The sequence below is a fragment of the Arvicola amphibius genome, chromosome 3 (assembly GCF_903992535.2).
Source record: "Arvicola amphibius chromosome 3, mArvAmp1.2, whole genome shotgun sequence".
Taxonomy (NCBI): Eukaryota; Metazoa; Chordata; class Mammalia; order Rodentia; family Cricetidae; genus Arvicola; species Arvicola amphibius.
The window spans coordinates 7,059,736-7,081,120 of NC_052049.1; the positions used below are offsets into that span (position 1 = coordinate 7,059,736).

At 44.6% G+C, this 21,385-nt stretch overlaps 1 protein-coding gene across 1 annotated transcript; it reads right to left on the reverse strand.

The window, feature by feature from the left end:
• Positions 1–307: 307 nt before the first annotated feature.
• Atpsckmt (ATP synthase c subunit lysine N-methyltransferase) lies at positions 308–21,241 on the reverse strand. The gene is made up of 5 exons (XM_038321121.2): positions 21,112–21,241; positions 15,832–16,112; positions 12,566–12,703; positions 9,258–9,308; positions 308–712 (listed from the first exon to the last, which is right to left on the reverse strand). The coding sequence occupies exons 1-5, from the start codon at positions 21,161–21,163 to the stop codon at positions 542–544; spliced, it is 693 nt and encodes a 230-aa protein (XP_038177049.1). The 5' UTR covers positions 21,164–21,241; the 3' UTR covers positions 308–541.
• Positions 21,242–21,385: the final 144 nt, after the last annotated feature.

The following is a 21,385-nucleotide window of genomic DNA, read 5'->3' on the forward strand; positions in this document are numbered from 1 at the left end:
TCAATCAACAAAGTATAGAAAGCCACCAGCATTAGGGCAAAATAGTACTTATAAATATTATAAAATACAAATGCCACTCTCTAAGCCTTTTAGAAAATTGATTTAGCTACAAACTACAGAAGGGAGACAAATTTCACCCGTGAACAAAACTACAGGAAACTGCAGATGTCTGCATGAGTCCCCCCTTTCTCTTCTGTGGCATCAAACCACGCTGCTGAGAGATGACAACCTTCTGGCCCACAGACACAGCTCAGTTACTGTATCTTCAAGCATCCTATGGTATGAAAAGGTAGACTCATTCAAAATATTCCACTAAGAGCAAATTTTACTGGGAAGGTAGAGGAGGAAGGATCAGAAGTTCAAGCCATTCTAAGCTACACAGAAAATTCGAGGCCAACCCAGGCTATGTGAAATTGCCTTTACACCTAAATGTTTTTCTGCGCTCCTGTTCATTTTCTCCAAAAGGTAAGGCTAGCAGCATGACTTCTCATCCCGTGTCAAGGGCAGTTTGCTGGACTGGATGGCCCTACAGAGCTCGTGATCAAGACCTCTTTTCCCGTCCTCTGAAACTGTCCACGTCGTACGCCCACACGGTATCGATCCCCTCTCCAGCAGTGTGGTCTGGAGTCCAGTGTGGGAAAGGGAACCGGCAGGCAATAACTCTAGCACCATCCTCAAGTTCAAGCTCCAGCTTCCTCTCCAGCTGCAGCATCTGTGAAGAACAACAGCAGAGGAGATGACGTCAAAGTGCCCGGCAATACAAACACATAGCTCAGGCAGACACTTACTAACACAATGCAGCGCACAACGCCTGTCTGTGCATACAGCTCACGAGCTTCAGGTAAGGGGGCTGGAGGTTGAAACACACAAACAAATACAGACAGAGACATGGACCTCTAGCCACTGGTAAGAAGCCCCTTATTCAATAGCACCCTGGAGGCTTATATACCCAACAGTCAGGTGGGCCAACAGGTGAAAACCTCATCCTCTGATCCTCAAGGCCAAGGCTCGTGCTCGTGAAGCAGAGCTGGTAAACAACTTTGACACAGCTTTCAGTAACTCAAATCAGAAGGAAAGTAAAGATCTCTAGCAGGGAAGAGCAGCTGGAGGCCAGGACTCCAAATGGTCCCAACAACACAAGATGACACCATAACAGTAGTCACAAGGACATCTTCCAGGACCAATTATAAAATAAGCAATTTCAGCAGATGTAGATCATAAACTCCTGGTTTTCAGACAAAAATCATGATATGGCAATAATCAAAATACTAATTATTTTACATGATTTACCTACTTAAGCACTTCAATATAGCATGTATTTCATGTATTTAAGACATATTTTTCTATACTTTTAACATCTCTGAATTGGAACACATTAAACAACAGAATTACAATCACTGTTTTTTTTCTCATTAATATCAATACACTGTGGAATCAACATTTAAGGTTGGTGAAATACTGTCTAATTAGACCATGAAAAGGTACACATTCTACCATTTAGAAATAATTTTAAGCCAAGTGACGGTAGCATGCCTTTGATCCCAGCATTCAGCAGGCAGGCAGATCTTGGTGAGTTCTAGGCCAGCTTGGTCTACACACGAGTCCCAGGAGAGCCAGGACTACAAAGAAACCCTGTCTCGAAAAGCCAAAAGAATAAGCATGAACTATCCTTTCACGTGTGTATAAGGTCCTGATGACACATGTCCTCCCTCACGGGTGCTCAGTCTATAAAGTGCAGCCAGGACCTCACACACTAGACACTCCTCTCCCACTAAGCTACACCTGCAGCTAAACCCGTGAATTTCTAAACAATAGAGATTATATCAATCTCATATAATTTTATTACCCTATCTACCAAAAAAGTGATATTTACTGAAAGTATTAACATTTTAATTATAATCAACAAACATTTTAAATTATCTGTAGTTTGTAAAAATGTATGGGCACCCTCATATTCTAAAAATATGTCTGTCTCACTCTACTTTTAACTGACTTTGAGACGGTATCCATTTGCAGACAAGCTGCAAGAACTGAACAAAGGAACCGTACGCAGTCCACCCCGGTGGAGTTCCAGCGCTGCTGCCTCCTACTCACTACCGCCCTCTTCCCCATGAACCATCTCTAAACCTCTGAGAAGAGGCTGCATACGACACTCTGTTTCTTACACACTCCACGTGAGGCTCACACCCAGGAACTTATTCTGCCCACAGTAACCCCAGAACAATTCAGCGTTTTTCTCCCAGTGGTGTCCTGTGCCACTCAGGAAGGAGTTCTTTGCTCAGCCATAAGGTGTTAACCGAGGTTTCTGTCCCACTTGGTCCCGCAGCCGTTCAGTCCCAAGAAACACACAGAGGTCTACATTAATCATGACTGGTTGGCCTATTAGCTCAGGCTTCTCCTTAATTCTTACATCTTAGCCCATAATTCTTGTCTGTGTTAGCCACAAGGAAGGGTTGGCACCTTTTTCAGAGAGGCATTCTCATCTTCTTCCTCTGTGTCTGGGTGACAACTGCAGACTGAATCTTTGCTCTTCCCAGAATTCTCCTGTTCTCATTGCCCCACCTCTACTTCCTGCCTGGTCACCTCACCATACTTTCTGCCTGGCTACTGGCCAATCAGCATTTTATTAAAAATAGTACAAGTGACAGGATAAAAGACCATTGTCCTGCAGCAATATGGTTTCTTTGGTCTCCTAGTTTTAGGTTTTTGTCTGTTTTTATGTTTTGTTTTGTGGTAGTAGTGGATAATCAGCCTTGTGCATGCTGACCCAGAGCTCCACCTCCAGCTATACCCCACTCGGTCTTTTCTGACCTGAGACAGTTCCTACCTTTCTTGTCTTTCATGACAATGGACCAATTACCCTCACTTCAGGCTCCTCTGCCATTTGCTCCTGATGGCTCAGTGGGTCTTTGGCAAAGCCTTTGAACTTATCAGAACTCCAGAAGCCCAGGAGGCCCTCCTGCTCCCAATGGTGACATCAACCACTTGCTCAGGTGAATCTGGAATCTCTGTAATGTATTACTGTCTTCCCTTTCCCTTAGTGACGTTGAAAGAAACTGTAAGCACCTTTCCTCAGACCATCTCTGCCTAGAATAGCAGACATTGAGGACTCTGACTGCAGTCAATTTTTACTATAAAGGTTGCAATGTGGCAACACTTTCATAGGGATCCCCTAAGACACCAGAAAACACTGATATTTACACTATGATTCATAACAATAGCAAAATTACAGCTATGATGTGTGGAGGTCCCAGTAGGTGTCAATGCAGTGATCTGCAAAGAGGTAAGAATGAAAACCCAGCATAGAGTGACTTCATTAGCCTGGATCAGACATCGGAGAACAGTGGCTCACTGTCAGCATATTTAAAACACAGTACAACTTGAGAAAAGGTTTCCAGGCAACAATCGGTCCAACCAGTTCAATCAGGTGCACAATAACTTAAGGTGTGACTCCATAGACACTTCCACAAAGTTACATGTGACCACAAGAATGGGTTCTAAAGCTAAAGGCCTAGAATCTAGTGTGGTCCCTGACCAATACAGCATAGAGGTCAGCAGGCCATAGAGTACTTGTGACATCTCCCCTAAAGGTGGATAATGGTCTAGGGAGGGAAGAGTCTGGGGAATTGGGGTGAGGTCTCCCTCTATAGAAGAAGGTGGGTGAGGTCTGCCTCCACAGGTAGCAAAAAGGTCACCAGGTCCTTAACAAAATCCACTCTCAACTTTCTGGATGGGATGCAAGCATTTGATTTTATCTCCTCCAGTGAGAAGATGCCCCCTGCATGACTAATATTCCTAGCTCTCTTAGTGCTTCTCTGTGAGTACAAGAACCTCTGTGTGTGTGCTCCTAACAATGAAGTAGCAAGAAAAATAATTTCATGATTGGGGGGTCACCTCACGAGGAACTGTATTAAAGGGTCACAACATTAAGAAGGTTGAGAACCGCTGCTCTAGATGAACAGTTAGCATTATGTTGCAAGGGAGAGCTTTCCCTTCCTTGTTCCTCTGCCTCTCTGCCTGTAACATCTATCTACTGCAAATATACATATCATATTCTAATTTCATTCAATGGATCACAATTCAGTGTTGGCCTTGCTTATGCTGATGTTCAAACTGTACTGATTTGGCCATGGAGCACCTCTTGCGTCCGGCTGCTCCATCCTTTGGACATACTCCCATTAAATACTTTGAGTACTTCCTCATGTTTTGGCTCAATAAAATGTTCCAATCTTTTGTACCTTCCCTCCTGTAACCCTAGGTCAGCTATTCTCAAGGATTCCTAGTTCCCTGTAGTGAAAAATGATACTTAGAAATGAAGATCTAAGCAAAAACTACTCCCTCTAAAAGTAACTACAGCAAGATAGAGAAACCATCAGGGCTCTTGTGAAGGTTTTATTCTTGACCAGCATCTTACAAAAATGACTTAGAAAAAAAACCATGGGATAAGCCAAAAATTTAATGCATTAATAGAATTGATAATGGAGTTTAAATTCCATTAAGGAGAAAAGATGTCTATTCTTCTAATGGCTAGTCAAGAATTACAAAAAAAAAAGGGAAAGAAATTATTCCTTGAGGGAAGAATTAAATAAGCAAAAAATAAGACAACATGCATTTTTTTCAAAATATCAGGTTTCTTATGGTAATTTTGTTCATAAGAAGATAATTGTAAATGTATTCACATTCCTATTCTTTTCTCTCTTATAGTTTCTTTTATTTCAGAGTGACTGTCATATGCTAAGTCAAGATAAACCTAAAAATGAAAGAAGCTATTTCAATCCTAAGAAATTAACTGACTAAATTACACATAAATATGCATCAAATCTGTTCTGATATCACACACGAAGAGTAGTGATGTGTCATGCCTGTCTAATAGAATTCAAAATTATTCATATCATTATGGGTTTCAAAGTGACACAAACTCATCATATTCTAATCACATCTTCAGAATTTGAGGCACGCCTTGAATCAGCTAACAGCATAAGACAGACCTGTGTCTGACAGTGCTGACCCACGACCCAGAAGCCTCCTTCCTCCTCCACTTGGTTCCCAGGGTGGTGCCATCCTTACTGAGGATCTCCAGAAGCCTTGGCTGATTATGTCTCACTTCCCAGATAAAGCTCAGGCCTTGGGCAGATCCTCCCTGAGACCTGCCTGCTTCCTGGACCTGCCCATGGTTGTACAGTCAGGAAGTGCACCTGAGCGCCAGACTCCTCCTTACCCAAGACTGTTAGTACAACTTCAGGAGCACACACAGAGCTGCCACAGATGGCTCTACCTGTACTCTCCCAACTCAGCTCCTGGCAACCCAAACTTCCAAAAGCAGAAGACAAGCAGCAGCTGGCCTGGACTCCTCTGCTGGAGATGCCCCATACTTCTGCTGAGTTTCTCTCTATAGTACAGCTAACCCACACTAGACTGCGCCTCAGTCTGTCACCTGGACACCCAATAGTGCACATCTCCCAATCTCTAATGTCTGGGTCTGACCTCCATGCAGTGGTGGTCTGTCTGCCTAACCAGTCTCTATGCTCTCTGCTTACCCTCAACAGCTCCTTCCCTTGGAAGGACCAGCATCCTTCATGTGCTGGTCCTATTCCATGACTCCTCTCAAACTGACATCACCCTCATCATCTGCACTTGCTTAGTGCTCTCCAGCCAACAGGTGTACACACCAATCTGCCACTGTGCAACTGCAGGTCATGGGGGGTATCCTTCCAGGGATACTGACCCAGCCCTGCTTCTTTCCTGTCCTCGATAACACCACAGACGCAGACGGTACTCTCCTCTAGGATACAGCATCTTCTCTGTAGATGTCTCATTTAACATATAATCTTTCCACTGTCAGAACGCGGTCCAAGAATGGAATCGTGTGAGAAGAACTTGGAGTGCTTTTGTGAGAGCACCCCAAGAAAACAAGACAAAGGTCTTGTGACCTCAGTTCCTTTAAAACAATGAGTTGTTCTCAGACTGTGTTTGTGTTGCTCCCAGGTGTAGTGGGTAGGAGAGAGTCTACTTCAGATTACTCATTATTGCTTGTGGTTACTGAATTAAACCTTTAAACTATCCTTTCCATGACTCTATGGAAAACGTGTTTTTGCCACATGCGGCTTGTCCTTGCGATTGTAGACAGCTTGTGCGCATGACAACTTTACTCCTGTGAGCTTTCTTAACCCTTAAAGCATAAACTGTCTGAGGCTCTGAATAGAGTTAGCTATTGCATGTGACTTTAGTCTGCCTTCTCCCAGGTCCCACCACCTCTAGAGCGAAGACAAGGCATCACACAATAGTCACGTTTTGTTGCTCACTTATGTAGTTAAGAGATAAAGAGACCTATCTCCTGTGCAGCTGCCATACCTACTGCATGAGCAAAGCCTGCAGGCACAGAAGGGCACAGCATACAGTATTTATGCCACAGAGCGGAAGGTAGGGAGCACTAAGACCCACTTCTTGGGACCACTGAGGACAGCTTCACAGAGGAAAGGGTAGGTGTTCACTAAGTCCAGTGCAGAGTGGGCCTGGTGTCAACAAGAATGGATGGCGCAGGCTCTGAGGAGCAGCATAGCCAAGATGAAGAATTGTACAGAGAAGTAAAAAAAAAAAAAAAAAAAGGACTAAGACAAGGTCACAAGTGGGGAAGGGCCACTCCAGGCCAGTCTGGGTCCTATGGCATGCTTGGACCTTTTCCCTAAGTTAGCAAGAAGTCACAGAGGGTTTAGTGTTTGATGTTTGGGATTTTGGGGTGCTTGTTTGAGACAAGGTCTCATGTAATCCAGGCTGACCTCGAACAGGCTGCACAGCCAAGGATGGCCTTGAACTCCTGATGCTGTGCCTCTGCCTCCCAAGTGCAAGGACTACAGCATGCACCAGCACATGTGGCTCAGGAGTGCTGGGGACCGAACTCAGGGATTCATGCACAGTAGGCAAACACTCTTCCCACCTGAGCTACGTCTGCAGCCTCACAGAGGGTTTTAAACAAAGACCAAATTAACCTGCTCTTTTTCACATTTTGAAAAGCGCCTCTTGGTGCATAAATTCTCGCTGAATAGAGCATTTGGCACTTTCGTAGTGTTCACCAGGTCCACATGGGACTCCTCGCCGTACTTGACACATACTTTATATTGAAGTGTTAGCTCTAATTTCCACTTACAACTGCACTGTGCTATCAGAAATAATCCAGTTGGTGTCAAAAGCAGAGCTGAGGAGTTCCAATGCTGGCTGTCCTCCTCCACACTGCCCTAAGGCTCCTCCTGGCTCTCCAGGAGCCCACTGAGCATTAGCTACCCTGAGACGCTTCTCATGATGTGTTGGTTCTGGAAGGCCATCAGCCCATGTCAGGAGTACTGATTGGTGTACAATTCAATAGCATCCTTACACAGTCAGGTACAGGACTTTCCCAGGGCCACACATCTATCAGAGGACAAAACTGGTGGTCTCCATCTTCCCAGCCAGCGTTCTGTCCTGCCCTTTGCTACTTCCAGTTGATCAGAATTTGATGCCAGCTGAAAGTGGGGATCCCACACGTGACACTCCAGCTTAACAGATGCCAAATGAGCTCCCGCCAACCCACTGCACACAAAACATGGGCTAGCAGGATCTTTTTTAAGGAACAAGAATGCTCTGTGGATTCCCACTGCTCCTCTTTTTCCTGCAAACAGTGAAATGCTGGGATTCCTTGGTTAAGATTTGTCTGTGTTCAGGAGAATAAACAATAATTGCAAATGTGTTTTTCAAAATAGCAAGACCCATACTGCCCCTGAGGAAACAGCCCCAAAACAGTGCAAACCAAGCCTGCCTGGGCAGAGCAGCCTCCACTCCGCATTACAAAGGCCACTGCTGCCCCCAGCTGGGGTACGGCAGCAGAACCTCAGAACCACCGCTCAGCTTAACTTCCTCTCTCCAGACAGGGTAGGATTCTCAGTGAATACACTTTTCTACTTTTACATTAGAGTTACTTGTCTCCAATATGCTACTCATTACATCTTAGAAGGAAAAGCCCATACATTATAAGTAGTAAGCCACCATCAAAATTCCCTATCTAGTCTATGATCCCAAATTATTTTTATTTGTGGGGTGGGGAGAACTGAAACAGGGTCTTCTTATTCTGTAACCCAGGCTGGCCTCAAATTTACAATAACCCTCCTCCCTAGGCCTCCTGAGTGCTGGAAGTACAGGTGTGAGCCCAGGCCTGACCTGAGCAAGCTTTAAGTGATCAGGGACCAAGACCTCACACCTGCCTTCACTTTCAGAACAAGTACACAGTTAATATGGGTCCCATAGCAGACATACGGTACACAGTCACTTTTGTAAAAACAACACTTCTGGTTTGTAAAAAGAATGTGCCATCACACTGAAAGCTCCAGTGTGGGGTCAGTTTCTCGCACAGTTAAACACTGTGTATAAAGTCCCAGGCAGAGCTGGGCATGGCAGCACATGACCATAACCCAGACCCTTGGGAATCGGAGGCTGCAGGTTGAAAGCCAGCCTGAGTACACAGCAATTTCCAGGCCAGCCAGCCAGGGCTACATACACAGTGATACTCCAGCTCAAAAAGCAACAATAAAAATCTAAGGCAAAAATAAGAAAACAAAAGAACAAAAATGAAATTTCCTTTTTATTTTAAATTAAAAACGCTGTCAGTTATACAGTGCCATTTCAGCAAACATCCAATCCTGCCAAGACTATTATGACTACAATTACAGACTTTGAGAAGTAAAGGGGATTGATTTGTCTGGTCTCCAAACCAGAAATGGCAGTGAAGCATCCTACCCTGAGCATCTCTGCAAGGGCTAGAGATGCCCATTTTCAGTACAATAATGTGGCGTCTTCACTTTGAAAGTACATAATCAAAGTTCAACACTCAGCTCTTTAGCAAATCTGTGACTGGGAGGAGATTGAAACCAGTCAATGCTCATCGACCTTAAAATTATCTTCCAGCAAAACTGGAGAATGATCAATTCAAAGGGAACATTCCATTAACTTCCCCCAAGTGATTGCAGCAGCTGTAAGCGAACAGCCGTGAAAATCACCAACTTCACTCAATGCTGGGGCCTCGTAAAGCAGTTTCCAACCTGGGATTGGTAAGGCTTTGGTGGATCATTGAGAATTTTTTCTCTGAAACTAAAATTTTAATTTAATGCAGCTGAAGTTTTAATGACTACACTTGTAAGGTCCTTAGTAGTTCACTGAACCAGGGTTCCCCCAAAGCTTTGGGAAGCCATCACTGCCTCGTAAGAGCAACAGAGAACGGGGTGCATACTCACCATCTGGGGCACACCAAAAACGACGACATTGGAGTACTGTGCAAAGGTGACCTAAACAAGGTGGAGAGCAGATGTATTAATCCTAAGAAGTCAAGCGTCACAACCAACCTGTCTCCCTGGAGCCCACAAGGCCAGGAGGCAGGTTCCCACACTCTCCCCAATAGCCTCCTAATGCATCCTGGGCCTCATCTCCTGTCCTCACAGGGACTCCATCAAGACAGGGGCTCTGCCTGCTGATAGTCAATTCACCTAGAGCCACCGCTCCACACCCAGCATCTTCAGACCCCTGATCTTCCTCTTCCCTAAACAGTGCACTGAAAGATCAATAAAATAGTTTTTGCAGCAGTTGAAAAACGGGGAAAAAGTGCTTTGCCAGTCAGAATTCTTATTGCCCAATAAAAGTCATATTTACTCTGTGAGACCGTTTAGTCATACACAGCCTGAAAACAATGCGGGCAGAATCCAAGTGCGTCTTCATCAGCTGCTGAGGACAGTGCCACAGCGGGAATTGTCACATAAGGAAAAGCACTTTGTGAAGTGCTTCATAACACAAGTCACGGGCTTTTTTTAAACACCAATAAAACAGGCACTAAAATCAACAATTAATAAATGGGACCTCATGAAACTAAAAAGCTTCTGAAAGGCAAAAAACAGCATCAATAGGAAAAAAAGGCAGTCACAGAATGGGAAAAGATCGTCAGCAACTCCACATCTGACAGACAGCTAATATCCAAAATATATAAAGAAGTCAAGAAACTAGACACCAACAAACTACATAATCCAATTACTGTTTGTTTTGTATTCATTATAATCATTCACTTGAAAAACATAATGTAACCACATTGTAATTCTTATATTGCCTGAAAGACTTTGCTGGAGTATACATTCTATAGAAAAAAATATACAGTAGAAAGAACAAAGAAAGAACATGAAAGAAGGAAGAATAAAGAAGGAAGCCATCAAGAAAAAAAATCCAGTTAAAAAATGGGGTACAGATTTAAACAGAGAATTCTCAACAGAGGAAACTCAAATGGCTGAGAAACAATTAAAGAAATGTTCAATATCCTTAGTCATCAGGGAAATGTAAATCAAAACAACTTTGAAATCCCACCTCACACCTGTCAGAATGGCTAGGATCAAACCACAAGTGACATCTCATGCTGGAGAGGATGCAGAGCAAGAGGAACCTCCTCCACTGCTGGTGCGAGTGCAGACTGTTCAGCCTCTTTGGAAATCAATACGGCAGTTTCTCAGAAAATTGGGAATCAATCTACCTCAAGACTCAGCTATACCACTCCTGGGCATATACCCAAAGGATGCTCCATCCTATCACAAGGACACTTGCTCAACTATATTCATAGCGGCTTTATTTATACTAGCCTGAACCTGGAAACAACCTAGATGTCCCTCAACTGAAGAATGGATACGGAAAATGTGGTGCATTTACACAATGGAGTACTACTCAGTAGTACAAAAAAAAAAAACAATGACATCATGAAATTTGCAGGCAAATGGCTGGAACTTGAAAAATCGTCCGGAGTGAGGTGACCAGACCCAGAAAGACGAACATGGCATGCACTCACCTGTAACTGGATGCCAACTGTAAATTAAGGGAATCATGCTACAGTTCACACCCACTTCAGGGGTGATGTGATACCTAGCACAAAGGACACTAAGAGAGAGACCCTAGCAGTGAGGGACATGGAACCTGAGCCAGCCGGACAGGTTATGTAACCAAACAAGGCCTCAAGTGGAGGAACTGGGACCCCAACCCAGCTATAAACCTACAGCTTCCACTGCCTGCAGTGTTCTAGGACCACAGCCTAGCAGACTCCTCAACAAAGAGACCAGAGACGTCATCCAGCAAGTGACGGGGGCAGATGCAGAGACCCACTGTCAAACATTAGGTCAAGCTCAGGGAGCTCTGCGGAGACAGGGAGGATGGATCAGAGGAACCAAAGGGGGCAAGGACAACATTAGAACACAGCCCACAGGATCAGCTGACTCACGGGGCTCTCAGCAATCAGGGAGCCTGTAAGGTCTGACCTACGTCCTCTGTATGCTATGGCTGAGTAGCCTGGTGTTCTTGCGGGACTCCTAGCAGCAGGAGCGCAGGCAGTACCTGACTCTTTTGTCTGTATGGAACCCCTTTTCCTCCTACTGGGTTGCCTCATCTAGCCTTGATTTAATAGTATGTGTCTGGGGGCTGGAGAGATGGCTCAGTGGTTAAGAGCATTGCCTGCTCTTCCAAAGGTCCTGAGTTCAATTCCCAGCAACCACATGGTGGCTCACAACCATCGGTAATAAGGTCTGGTGCCCTCTTCTGGCCCGCAGGCATACACGCAGATAGAATATTGTATACAATATACAATATAACAAATAAATGAATATTTAAAAAAAAAATAGTATGTGTCTGGTCTTACAGTAGCATATGATGCCATGTTTGGCTGATGTCCCTAGGAGGCCTGCTCTTTTCTGAGGGGAGATGGAGGGAGGAAGGATCTGAGAGAGAGGGAAGGTGGGGGTGAAAGGCAGTGTGGTGGGGGGGCTGCAGTCGGGATATAATAGATGAGAAAAGAATAAAAATAAATTTAAAAATATATAAAAATAAAGAGTACAAACATAGTTACAATGTTTTTACTTTATGATTACACGGAGCCACCACAGCACGAGGCACACTTCCTTCTCTCATCCACCCGTCTCCCTCTTAACACGCGAGCACACACATGGAGAAGCCAAAGATTTATCAAGAATAATCTGATTTCCAAGTGAAATATCTCATTATTTCACAAAGAGAAATGAAAATGCTTTAATTTAGTCAATAAATTCTTAGCATTCATATGACTTTTATCAAAACTTGAAGCTTGGCCGGGCGGTGGTGGTGCACGCCTTTAATCCCAGCACTCGGGAGGCAGAGGCAGGCGGATCTTTGTGAGTTCGAGGCCAGCCTGGTCTACAAGAGCTAGTTCCAGGACAGGCTCTAAAGCTACAGAGAAACCCTGTCTCAAAAAAAAAAAAAAAAAAAAAAAAAACTTGAAGCTTCTACACTAATGTACAACCTCCTATAAATCTATCAGGCTAAAAATGCATTTACACCAAAATATTCCTTTGGACTTCACTTTTCTTTCAACCCACTTTCTTGTCCGTCACACCAATGATGACTAGAGAAGGCCTATGAAATGAGCTCGCACCACCCCCATGTTCCACACCTTCCACAGATCTGAGATGTAGAACGTGGCAGAGCCATACACTAACATGAGTAAAGAAGGTCCACTAGCTTCTCCAGCACCGCCCTTGGCGTTACATACCTTCCACAGATCTGAGATGTAAAACCTGGCAGAGCCGTGCACCCCTTCTCTCCAGGCACGGTACCTAGAGTACCAGACTAGCCAAGGGTTCAGCTCATAGCCGACAGCTGGGAATCCTTCCTTTGCAGCTGCAATCACCTGGACAGAGTGGGAGCCAGCAAAAGAAAATTGTCATCTTGCATAAGAGTTCCCTACTTAGGGTTTATAGGCCTAAAATACTCCACTAAAACATACTTCTTTTTTTTTTTTTTGGTTTTTTTTTTTTTTTTTTTTTTTTTTTTGGTTTTTCAAGACAGGGTTTCGCTGTGGTTTTTTCAGAGCCTGTCATAGAACTAACTCTTGTAGACCAGGCTGGCCTCTGCCCAGCAAAAGGTACTTCTTCAGAGCTACTGGGAAAGAAGAAGAGATGGGGAGAGGGGAAATACAGTAATTTTAATGAAAATGGTCCCATAAGCTCATATAATTGAATACTTGGTCCCCAGTTAGTGAAACTGTTTAGGAAGGATTAGTACGAGTGGCCTTGCCAACGGTGCTGACACATGCCAGCACTCGGAAGGCAGATCTCTGAGTTCAAGATCTACAGAGAGGGTTCCAAGACAGCCAGGGCTACACAGAGAAACCCTGTCTCAAAAGAACAAAAAAGAGAGACATTGTTCAAGGAGATATGTCACTGGGAGTGGGCTCTGAGGTCTCAAAAGCCCATGCCATTCCTAGCTGGCTCTCTGTCTTTTGCCTATAGGTCAGTCGGGAGTTCTCAGCTACTATTCCAACACCCCGCCTGCAGCCGTGATCCCCTGTAATGGTGATGGACTCTAACCCTGTAAGCCCAACACTTTTTTTCTATAAATTGCCTTGGTTATGATGTCTTACCACAGCAATAGAAAAATAACTAAAACAGGAGCTAAGAGATAGAAGGGGAATGAGCAGGATCAAAGTGCATTATGTACATGGACAAAATTTCACAATGAAACCCATTATTTCATAGAATTAATATAATATTTAAAAAGACTACTACTCCTTTAGATGAAGATCCCATGTAAAAATGTTTTATCTATAGTTCTATAGTTCATGGACAAGACACGACTAACCCGGAAATGTTCAACATCCTTAGCCATTAGAGAAATACAAATCAAAACAACTCTGAGATTCCATCTTACACCTGTAAGAATGGCCAAGATCAAAAACACTGATGACAACTTATGCTGGAGAGGTTGTGGGGAAAAGGGAACACTTCTGCATTGCTGGTGGGAGTGCAAGTTGGTACAGTCCCTTTGGATGTCAATGTGGCAATTTCTCAGAAAATTAGGAAACAACCTTCCTCAAGACCCAGTAATACCACTTTTGGGTATATATCCAATGGATGCTTAATTGTGACACAAGGACATGTGCTCAACCATGTTCATAGTAGCTTTGTTTGTCATAGCCAGAACCTAGAAACAACCTAAATGCCCCTCAACCAAAGAATGGATAAAGAAAATGTGGTACATTTACAAAATGGACTACTACACAGCAGAAAAAAAAAATAATGACATCTTAAATTTTGCAGAAAAATGGATGGAGCTAGAAAACATTGAGTGAGGTAACCCAGACACAGACAATTATCACATGCACTCACTCATACAAACCACAATCCCAGAGAACCTAGACAACAATGAGGACACTAAGAGATACTTACATGGATCTAATCTACATGGGAAGTAGAATGTAGAAAAAGACAAGATCTCCTGAGTAAATTTGGGACCTTGGGGGACGGTTGAAGCAGGGAAGGGAGAGACAGAGAGAAAAATGTAGAGCTCAATAAAATAAATTAAAAGAAAAATAAATAAATAAAAATTTAAAAAAGTTCTGCCCCACAGACAGGCGCTACAAGAATTGTTAAAAAAAAAAAAAAAAAAAAAAAAAAAAAAAGACATGATTAACCCAAAGTTTTCTGTGTTTTGTCAAAGATCTTGCCTTGTGTATCAGAAGACATCCCTGGTTCTGGCTCAGCTAACCCTAGTGGTAGAAAACCATGGCTGAAAATGTGCACCTCTCTCCAGCAGTGGCTGGCAGAGCAGACAGGGAAATGAAAGCGAATCATGGATAATGCGCAATGAAAATGACCTGTCCAAAAGCTGCAGCACCCAGGAACTCACAGCAGCTGTGGTCGCCTGTATGGGACCTGTACGAGATCAAGCCAGTCAATCTAGCTTGGAAGGGGGAGAGGAGCTCACAGGCCCACCCCTGGCAGGTGACAGCACTCAGTGGTGGGCAATGGTGACAACCCAACAACGGGAATAACTTCCCATCACAATAAAATAATAAAATAAAATAAAATAATAAAAATGGTTACGATTACAGTTTGTAATATTTTTGCCACACTGTATGTCTAGAGAGCCTGAGTCACTTTTCAGTGTCTCTGGCGTGACTGCAGGCAGGTGTCAATCACAAAGCCAGGGTCCACAGGACGAGCGACCATGGTGCAGCACTGCTGGTCCGCACACATGATGCCAGGACACATCCCCATGCTCACTCCACTCCTGTCACCATAAGGACGAGGTCTAAGGATGTGGCCACCTTCCTCGCTAAGGATCACTCACCTGCCAGCCAGTGACTTTTTCTTTACTCAGAGATTCAGGCCAGGATCACACAACACGTTACAGTCACTAAAAATCTGATTTTTTTTTTTTTTTGGCAAGGCCTCGTGTAGCCCAAATTCTGTACCTAGCAGAGGCTAGCCTTGAAGCCATGATTCTTCTGACTCCACCTCCCAAATACTAGGATTTTAGCTACATGTAACTATGCCCACCCTGAATTCCTATCTTTAGTCAAGCTGGGCTTCTCCAATGGCCCTTCTTATTTTTAGCTTTCTATCAGCTCCTGGGAATCATTACTTACACATGTATCGCTACAGAGAAACATAAAGCAAGCATCTAAACTGCAAAAGAGTAAAGGTAATTTAACTCCCCAACTCCACGTTTCTTGTAATCATGCCACATTTACTGGACCAAAAATTCTAATAGACATTTGGTAATTAGCAATTAACTGATTCTTTCTATCTGGCATGTTTACAGAGTACTTTCCTCCAGGAGAAAAAAAAATCAATCAGAGAAAAATGAACTCTAAACACATGCTGGTGGTCCAACAGTCTGGCTAAACACAAAATGAAACACACACTTTTCAAACCATTGCATTTGGCAAATCTTTGCAGAAGCCTCCTAAGAAACATAATGTAGAAATCCTAACAGTTGTGGCTCCAACCCTGTAGAAGTTTTTATGTGACTCACAATGCGTCCGTCACCACTGCCGATGTCCACCAGGGAGCCTCTTCTGTGCCGCAACATCTTCACGACATTTTCAATCTGCTTCGAAGTGGCAGGCACAAACGGCAAGCAAACTTTCCGCAGGGCCGGTGTGATAAATGGGGTGGCCACAGCGTACACTGTCACCAGTACCCCACCAATGATCCCAGTAAACAAGAACCCCCAATTGCTCTTCTTCAAACTGTCGGATTCCAGACTGGTAGGCAGAACATGATGGCCAGACTGCCTTTCTTCCTCAGGCGTTTCTAGGTACAAACCGTTGTTGAAAGAAAGCAGAAACACAGAGCACACATTACAAAGTCAAGGCTTCATCTTCCCGACAACTCTTCTGACACACGTTTCTTGTTTATGTTTACTTGTGTACATGTGGGTGTACATGCATGCGCATATGCATACGTGTGTGTGTGTGTGTGTGCATGGGCCTGTGCAGGTGCCCACAGAGGCCAGCAGAGATGTCAGTCCCTGAAGCTGCAGTTACAGGTGGCATGGCTGCCTGGCACGGGTGATGGGAAGTGAGCTTGGGTCCTCTCCAAGAGCAACAAGTGCTCCTAACCACAGAAGAACCTCTCCAGTCTAACTCATCTTTTTAAAGGATACATTCACTGGGTATAATCTAATTTACAAGATAAAATTCTGCAATGACTTCTAAACCCCACCAACAAAATTAAAGAGATTTGGGGGAAATTCTTCAATACTAATGAAAGATTAAAATCTTTTCTTTCCATTGTACTGGTTTATATATCTAGGACTCTAGTAATTAATGTGTTATCTCAAAATCCATTATTGCATGTTTTAATCATAAACTTCACATTTTTAGTCTAAACAAAGAAAGCTTCAAGGAAAAACAAGCATTAAAATGTCCAGTTATTGCCCATTTAAAATATGCTGAAGGCATTACACACCAAAACCGTGCTAGCATCTATAATCTAGTTGTACAGCTACAAATTTGAGGCAATCAGAGATGAAAATCAGATTTTGCCAAAGTGTTGTTTAATAAATATGGCAATAAAAAAATTTGAAAGCACATGGCAGGCGGGTCATTTCAATGCTCTCAGCCCAGAAGAAAGCCGACAAGCTCTCATCTGACTGCAGGGGAAATGAATGTCACTGTACTATTCCTCATCCTGAGCTGGCACTTTAAAATGCAACCTTGTGGGATGCAAAACTAAAGGGAGAGGAAGTTGATTAAGGACAAGCAAAGCACAGCTAAAAGCCAGACAAGGTGCCAGCTCTGTTGCAGTGAAACCATGTGACCTCAGTCTTCCTGATGATCCTCCACCTGTGGGCCTGAGAACAGCTGGGGGAGTGACTGAGCAGGTGCAGGTAAGGCTCCTGAGGCTCAGGCAGGCACACAGGAAGCAGGGACACCCAGTGTGTCAACTATTTACACATTACTGGAACAATGTGGAACCCCACAGCAAACAGATCACTGCTGTGGGTAAGACTGACAATGCATGAATCCACAGGAAGCAGGAAACAATCAGAGGAGGGACAGCAGATGCTTGCTGTTCACATATGGCTGGTCCCAGCTATCAGAAAGTCATTCAAAAGGCCTGCAGGGTTTACTTCAAGCTGCTGTAAGAAGGGACCACAGCCTTATTTCTCACCATCCAGCGGAGGTCAGACGTCAGCAGTGGGCTGACAAGTGCTACAGTCCGCAGGTGATGCAATGAGATCTCAGCTGATAGGACAGAAGGCTGACACACCAGGACGAATGCGTTCTGATGGAGAGAAACCCAGTTTGCAAGGTGCTGGTCTACCTTCTTTTGCATACTGACAGTGGACCTCTTGTGAAGCCATAAGCACTCTCCCTTGTACAAGATTCAGCAGAGTATGGATTATTGGGCACAATTCTTTCCCAGGTACTGGTATATTGGACCACCACGACCCCCATTCTCTGGGAATTCCAATGGTGATATGGGATTCCCCTCTGTTTGCTGTGAATACCATTAGTTAACAAAGAAACTGTCTTAGGCCTGCGCAAGGCAGAACTTAGGTAGTTGAGGAAAACTAAACTGAATGCTGGGAGAAAGAAGGCGGGAGTCAGTGAGAAGCCATGTGGCCCAGCCAGAGACAGATGACAGAACTTTACCCAGTAAGTCATAGCCTTGTGGCAATACACAGATTAATGGAGATGGGTTAATTTAAGATATGAGTTAGACAGAAATATGCTTAAGGTATTGCCCAAACAGTATTGCAAATAATATGGTTTCTGTGTGATTATTTTGGGGCTGAGCAGCCGGGAACAAGCAGCCTCCAACAACACAGTGGGAATAAAGAAACTGATGCAGAAAAGTACGTAGTGAAGAATTCATTTCGCCCTCAAATCTAAATCCTGTGTTTGCTGTAAGTCTTCTTCTGAACCCTGAAGGGGACACTGAGGCTGGCACTCAGAGGCCCCCGATAGATAAGATTCAGTAGTGGCATATTATTTGTGTTTTAATAAACAAACCTTGCCTGAAGACCAGAGGCAAAGCTAAAGCCACTAGAAGACAGGCAATGGTGACACACACCTTTAATCCTAGGGTTCAAGGCCACTCTGGGCTATACAAAAATCAATGCAGAAACAAATCCAGGTGGTGGTGGCCTACACCTTTAATTCCAGTGCTAGGGAGTCATACTGCCTTAATCCCAGCACAAGAGGAGATATAAAAGAGAGAGGCTGTCTGTTAAGTACGTGGTCACCCAGCCTTGGTAGAGGTAACACTTCTCTAGAGGCTTGGCTGCTTTGCTTTTCTGGTTTTGGGGTTGAACCCCAATAGCTGACTCTTTATTATTTGTGCTACAGGCTGCAGTACTCCTAAGGCCTTTAGATAGAAGATCAGTTCCTTTGCAATTTCCAGCTTTCAAAAGCTACATTCTTTGATTTTAACCCCACAGCACTCCAACCCCTTCTTCCATCCTGATAGCTCCTTTCTCCCATTCCTGCCCTTCTTTTCGACAAGAGTGTGCACACCTAGTTAGTGCAAGATAATTTCTGATCCAAGATCTTCAATCACATTCACACAGGCTACACCAGTTAGAATTCATATATTGGGGGAGGGGGTTGATATTCACACACTACACCCGCAGAGTGGTAACAATCTATTCTGCTGAGTTAAAACTCTAAACACAGGACACAATAAAAGCTGCCACACAGCAACAGGTCACAATCCAGGACAGCTCTCAATACTCAGCTTCCTTAGTTCAGCATAGCTTTACGCTCTGCTTCTGACACCCCCTTAAAATGAGTTTTAGAGCTGCCTTTGTGGTAAGAGAGCGAACGTGAGAAGTAAGGTTGTTGCTGATGCTGTGATCATGAAGGGAAGTAATTTTACTGTTGATGTTGTGATCGTGGGGGTGGGAGTGCAAGTCTGCTGCTGATGCTGTGATAGGGTCTGCTGCTGATGCTGTGATGGGGGACTGCTGCTGATGCTGTGATGGGGGGGTCTGCTGCTGATGCTGTGATGGGGGGTCTGCTGTTGATGCTGTGATGGGGGGGGTCTGCTGTTATTGCTCTGATGGGGGGCCTGCTGTTGATGCTGTGATGGGGGTCTGCTGTTGATGCTGTGATGGGGGGGGTCTGCTGTTGATGCTGTGATGGGGGGGTCTGCTGCTGATGCTGTGATGGGGGGTCTGCTGCTGATGCTGTGATGGAGGGTCTGCTGTTGACGCTGTGATGGGGGGGGTCTGCTGCTGATGCTGTGATGGGGGGTCTGCTGCTGATGCTGTGATGGAGGGTCTGCTGTTGATGCTGTGATGGGGGGGTCTGCTGTTGATGCTGTGATGGGGGGGTCTGCTGCTGATGCTGTGATGGGGGTCTGCTGCTGATGCTGTGATGGAGGGTCTGCTGTTGATGCTGTGATGGGGGGGTCTGCTGTTATTGCTCTGATGGGGGGTCTGCTGCTGATGCTGTCTGTGATGCAAGGGTCTGCTGCTGATGCTGCCATCAAGATGTATAAGGTTACCTTTAGGTGTTTGATAACAGAAACCTTCAGCAATTGCAGTTATAATTTTGACACTGTGTGGAAGAATATGCTATAGTCATTGCACATTTGCTTATTTGACAGAAGTCAAGGCTCATTTGCCTTGCTTTCATGCATTGTCCTCTAGGATCATCCCAATAGAACACAGCATAGTCTACAAACACATTTAAGACCAGTCCTGGTGTCTCAGAACCTACGCCAGCTGTTTAACATCTGATAAGCTGCTACTATAGTATGGCTTGCTAACCAAGAAATTTTTGGGGTTTTTTTGCTGCACAATTCAAAACTTAAGAAAGGGTTTGATAATACTACTATCCTTCTGATTACCACGTTTCAATGAACACAATTGAAATATAAACCGAAAGACTGTGCAGCAACTCTTAACTGCCATCCTTGAAGACTACCATTTGGAGGAGTGGAGGTTCCATTTTTTCTTTTTGAGACAGTCTTGCTATGAGGGCCATGCTTGCCTCAGCCTCCCAACTTCTAGGATTACAGGTATTCACCACTACCCTCAGCTTAGAAACCCAGCTTTTTAGACTTTACTGGGACACAATTAATAGTTTGCCCATTGAATGTGCACAATTTAATAGGTTCCAGTATAGATGTATGTAACCTCTTCAGTCAGTTTTAGAGCATTTCCATGGCCCTTTAGCTGTCATCTCCCCACCCACCCTCTGCCACCTGCACTAAGTAGTCAGGACTTTTAGTCTTTATCGTCTCTACTTTGGGCTTATAGCGTTACGGTATTTTTCTAGCACCAAAACTCTGGGGTGAAGAGACTCTGAGCCCAAGACCGTGCTACATTGTCTCCACCTAGCACCCCTGGGCAAGTCACAGGATCTGTGCAACATGGGGCGTTAAGAACAAATACAGCGAGAGATCAGGCACTGTTCTGCCTGAACACTTCCAGCAACCCTGTCAAGTAGGCAATATTATTACTGCCATTTTTGCGGACAAGAAAATAAAACCGCAGACTCAGTAACACCCAAGCAGCAGCTAGTCCACGACAGGGCTTTGATTCCAGCAGCCCTGAGTCGTAAGATCGGACTGAGGCACCATAATTCTTGTGCACGGAAACGGGAAACCAGTCTCCGGCAAGCACTGCGGTCGTCGCAACCCAGCTAAGACCGGCAGGGGAGTGGAGGACGGTGGAGGAGGAGAGCGCGGCACCCACGCCCGCCCGCAACCACACCGGCTGACAGCCGTGCACCCACTCCCAAGCCAGCCTGCACCACAGTCAAGCGAGGAACCCACCGCCATGCGGGCCAAACCTCACCTCCTCTCTCCATCGCGAAACTTCCGGGGAGACCGGAAGTGGGACCTACCATCTTCCCAGAGCCGGGTGGGAAGAACGGAGAAAATGTCTTAAGGAAATTAGCTCTGCACTGAGACCCTGTCTTCAAAAAAGTCTCATAAATCACAACCTTTAATAAGTGACTGAACTGGGTCTAGTATTAGTATTTGGGTCCTTTAAGTTGCCTTCCTAGTTTTGGAATAACCCCCCTAGCTTCCTGGATGATAGAAGTTTCCAAGAGCGGCGGATTCCAGAA

What these genes read in the sequence shown, in the direction of transcription:
- Atpsckmt (XM_038321121.2), bottom strand. Translation starts at nt 21,163, where the DNA reads ATGGTAGGTCCCACTTCCGGTCTCCCCGGAAGTTTCGCGATGGAGAGA. An exon ending in TTTCGCGATGGAGAGAGGAG is followed by an intron (nt 16,113 to 21,111) that starts GTGAGGTTTGGC and finishes GTTTGTACCTAG; the next exon opens with AAACGCCTGAGGAAGAAAGG. An exon ending in ACATCTCAGATCTGTGGAAG is followed by an intron (nt 9,309 to 12,565) that starts GTATGTAACGCC and finishes CACCTTGTTTAG; the next exon opens with GTCACCTTTGCACAGTACTC.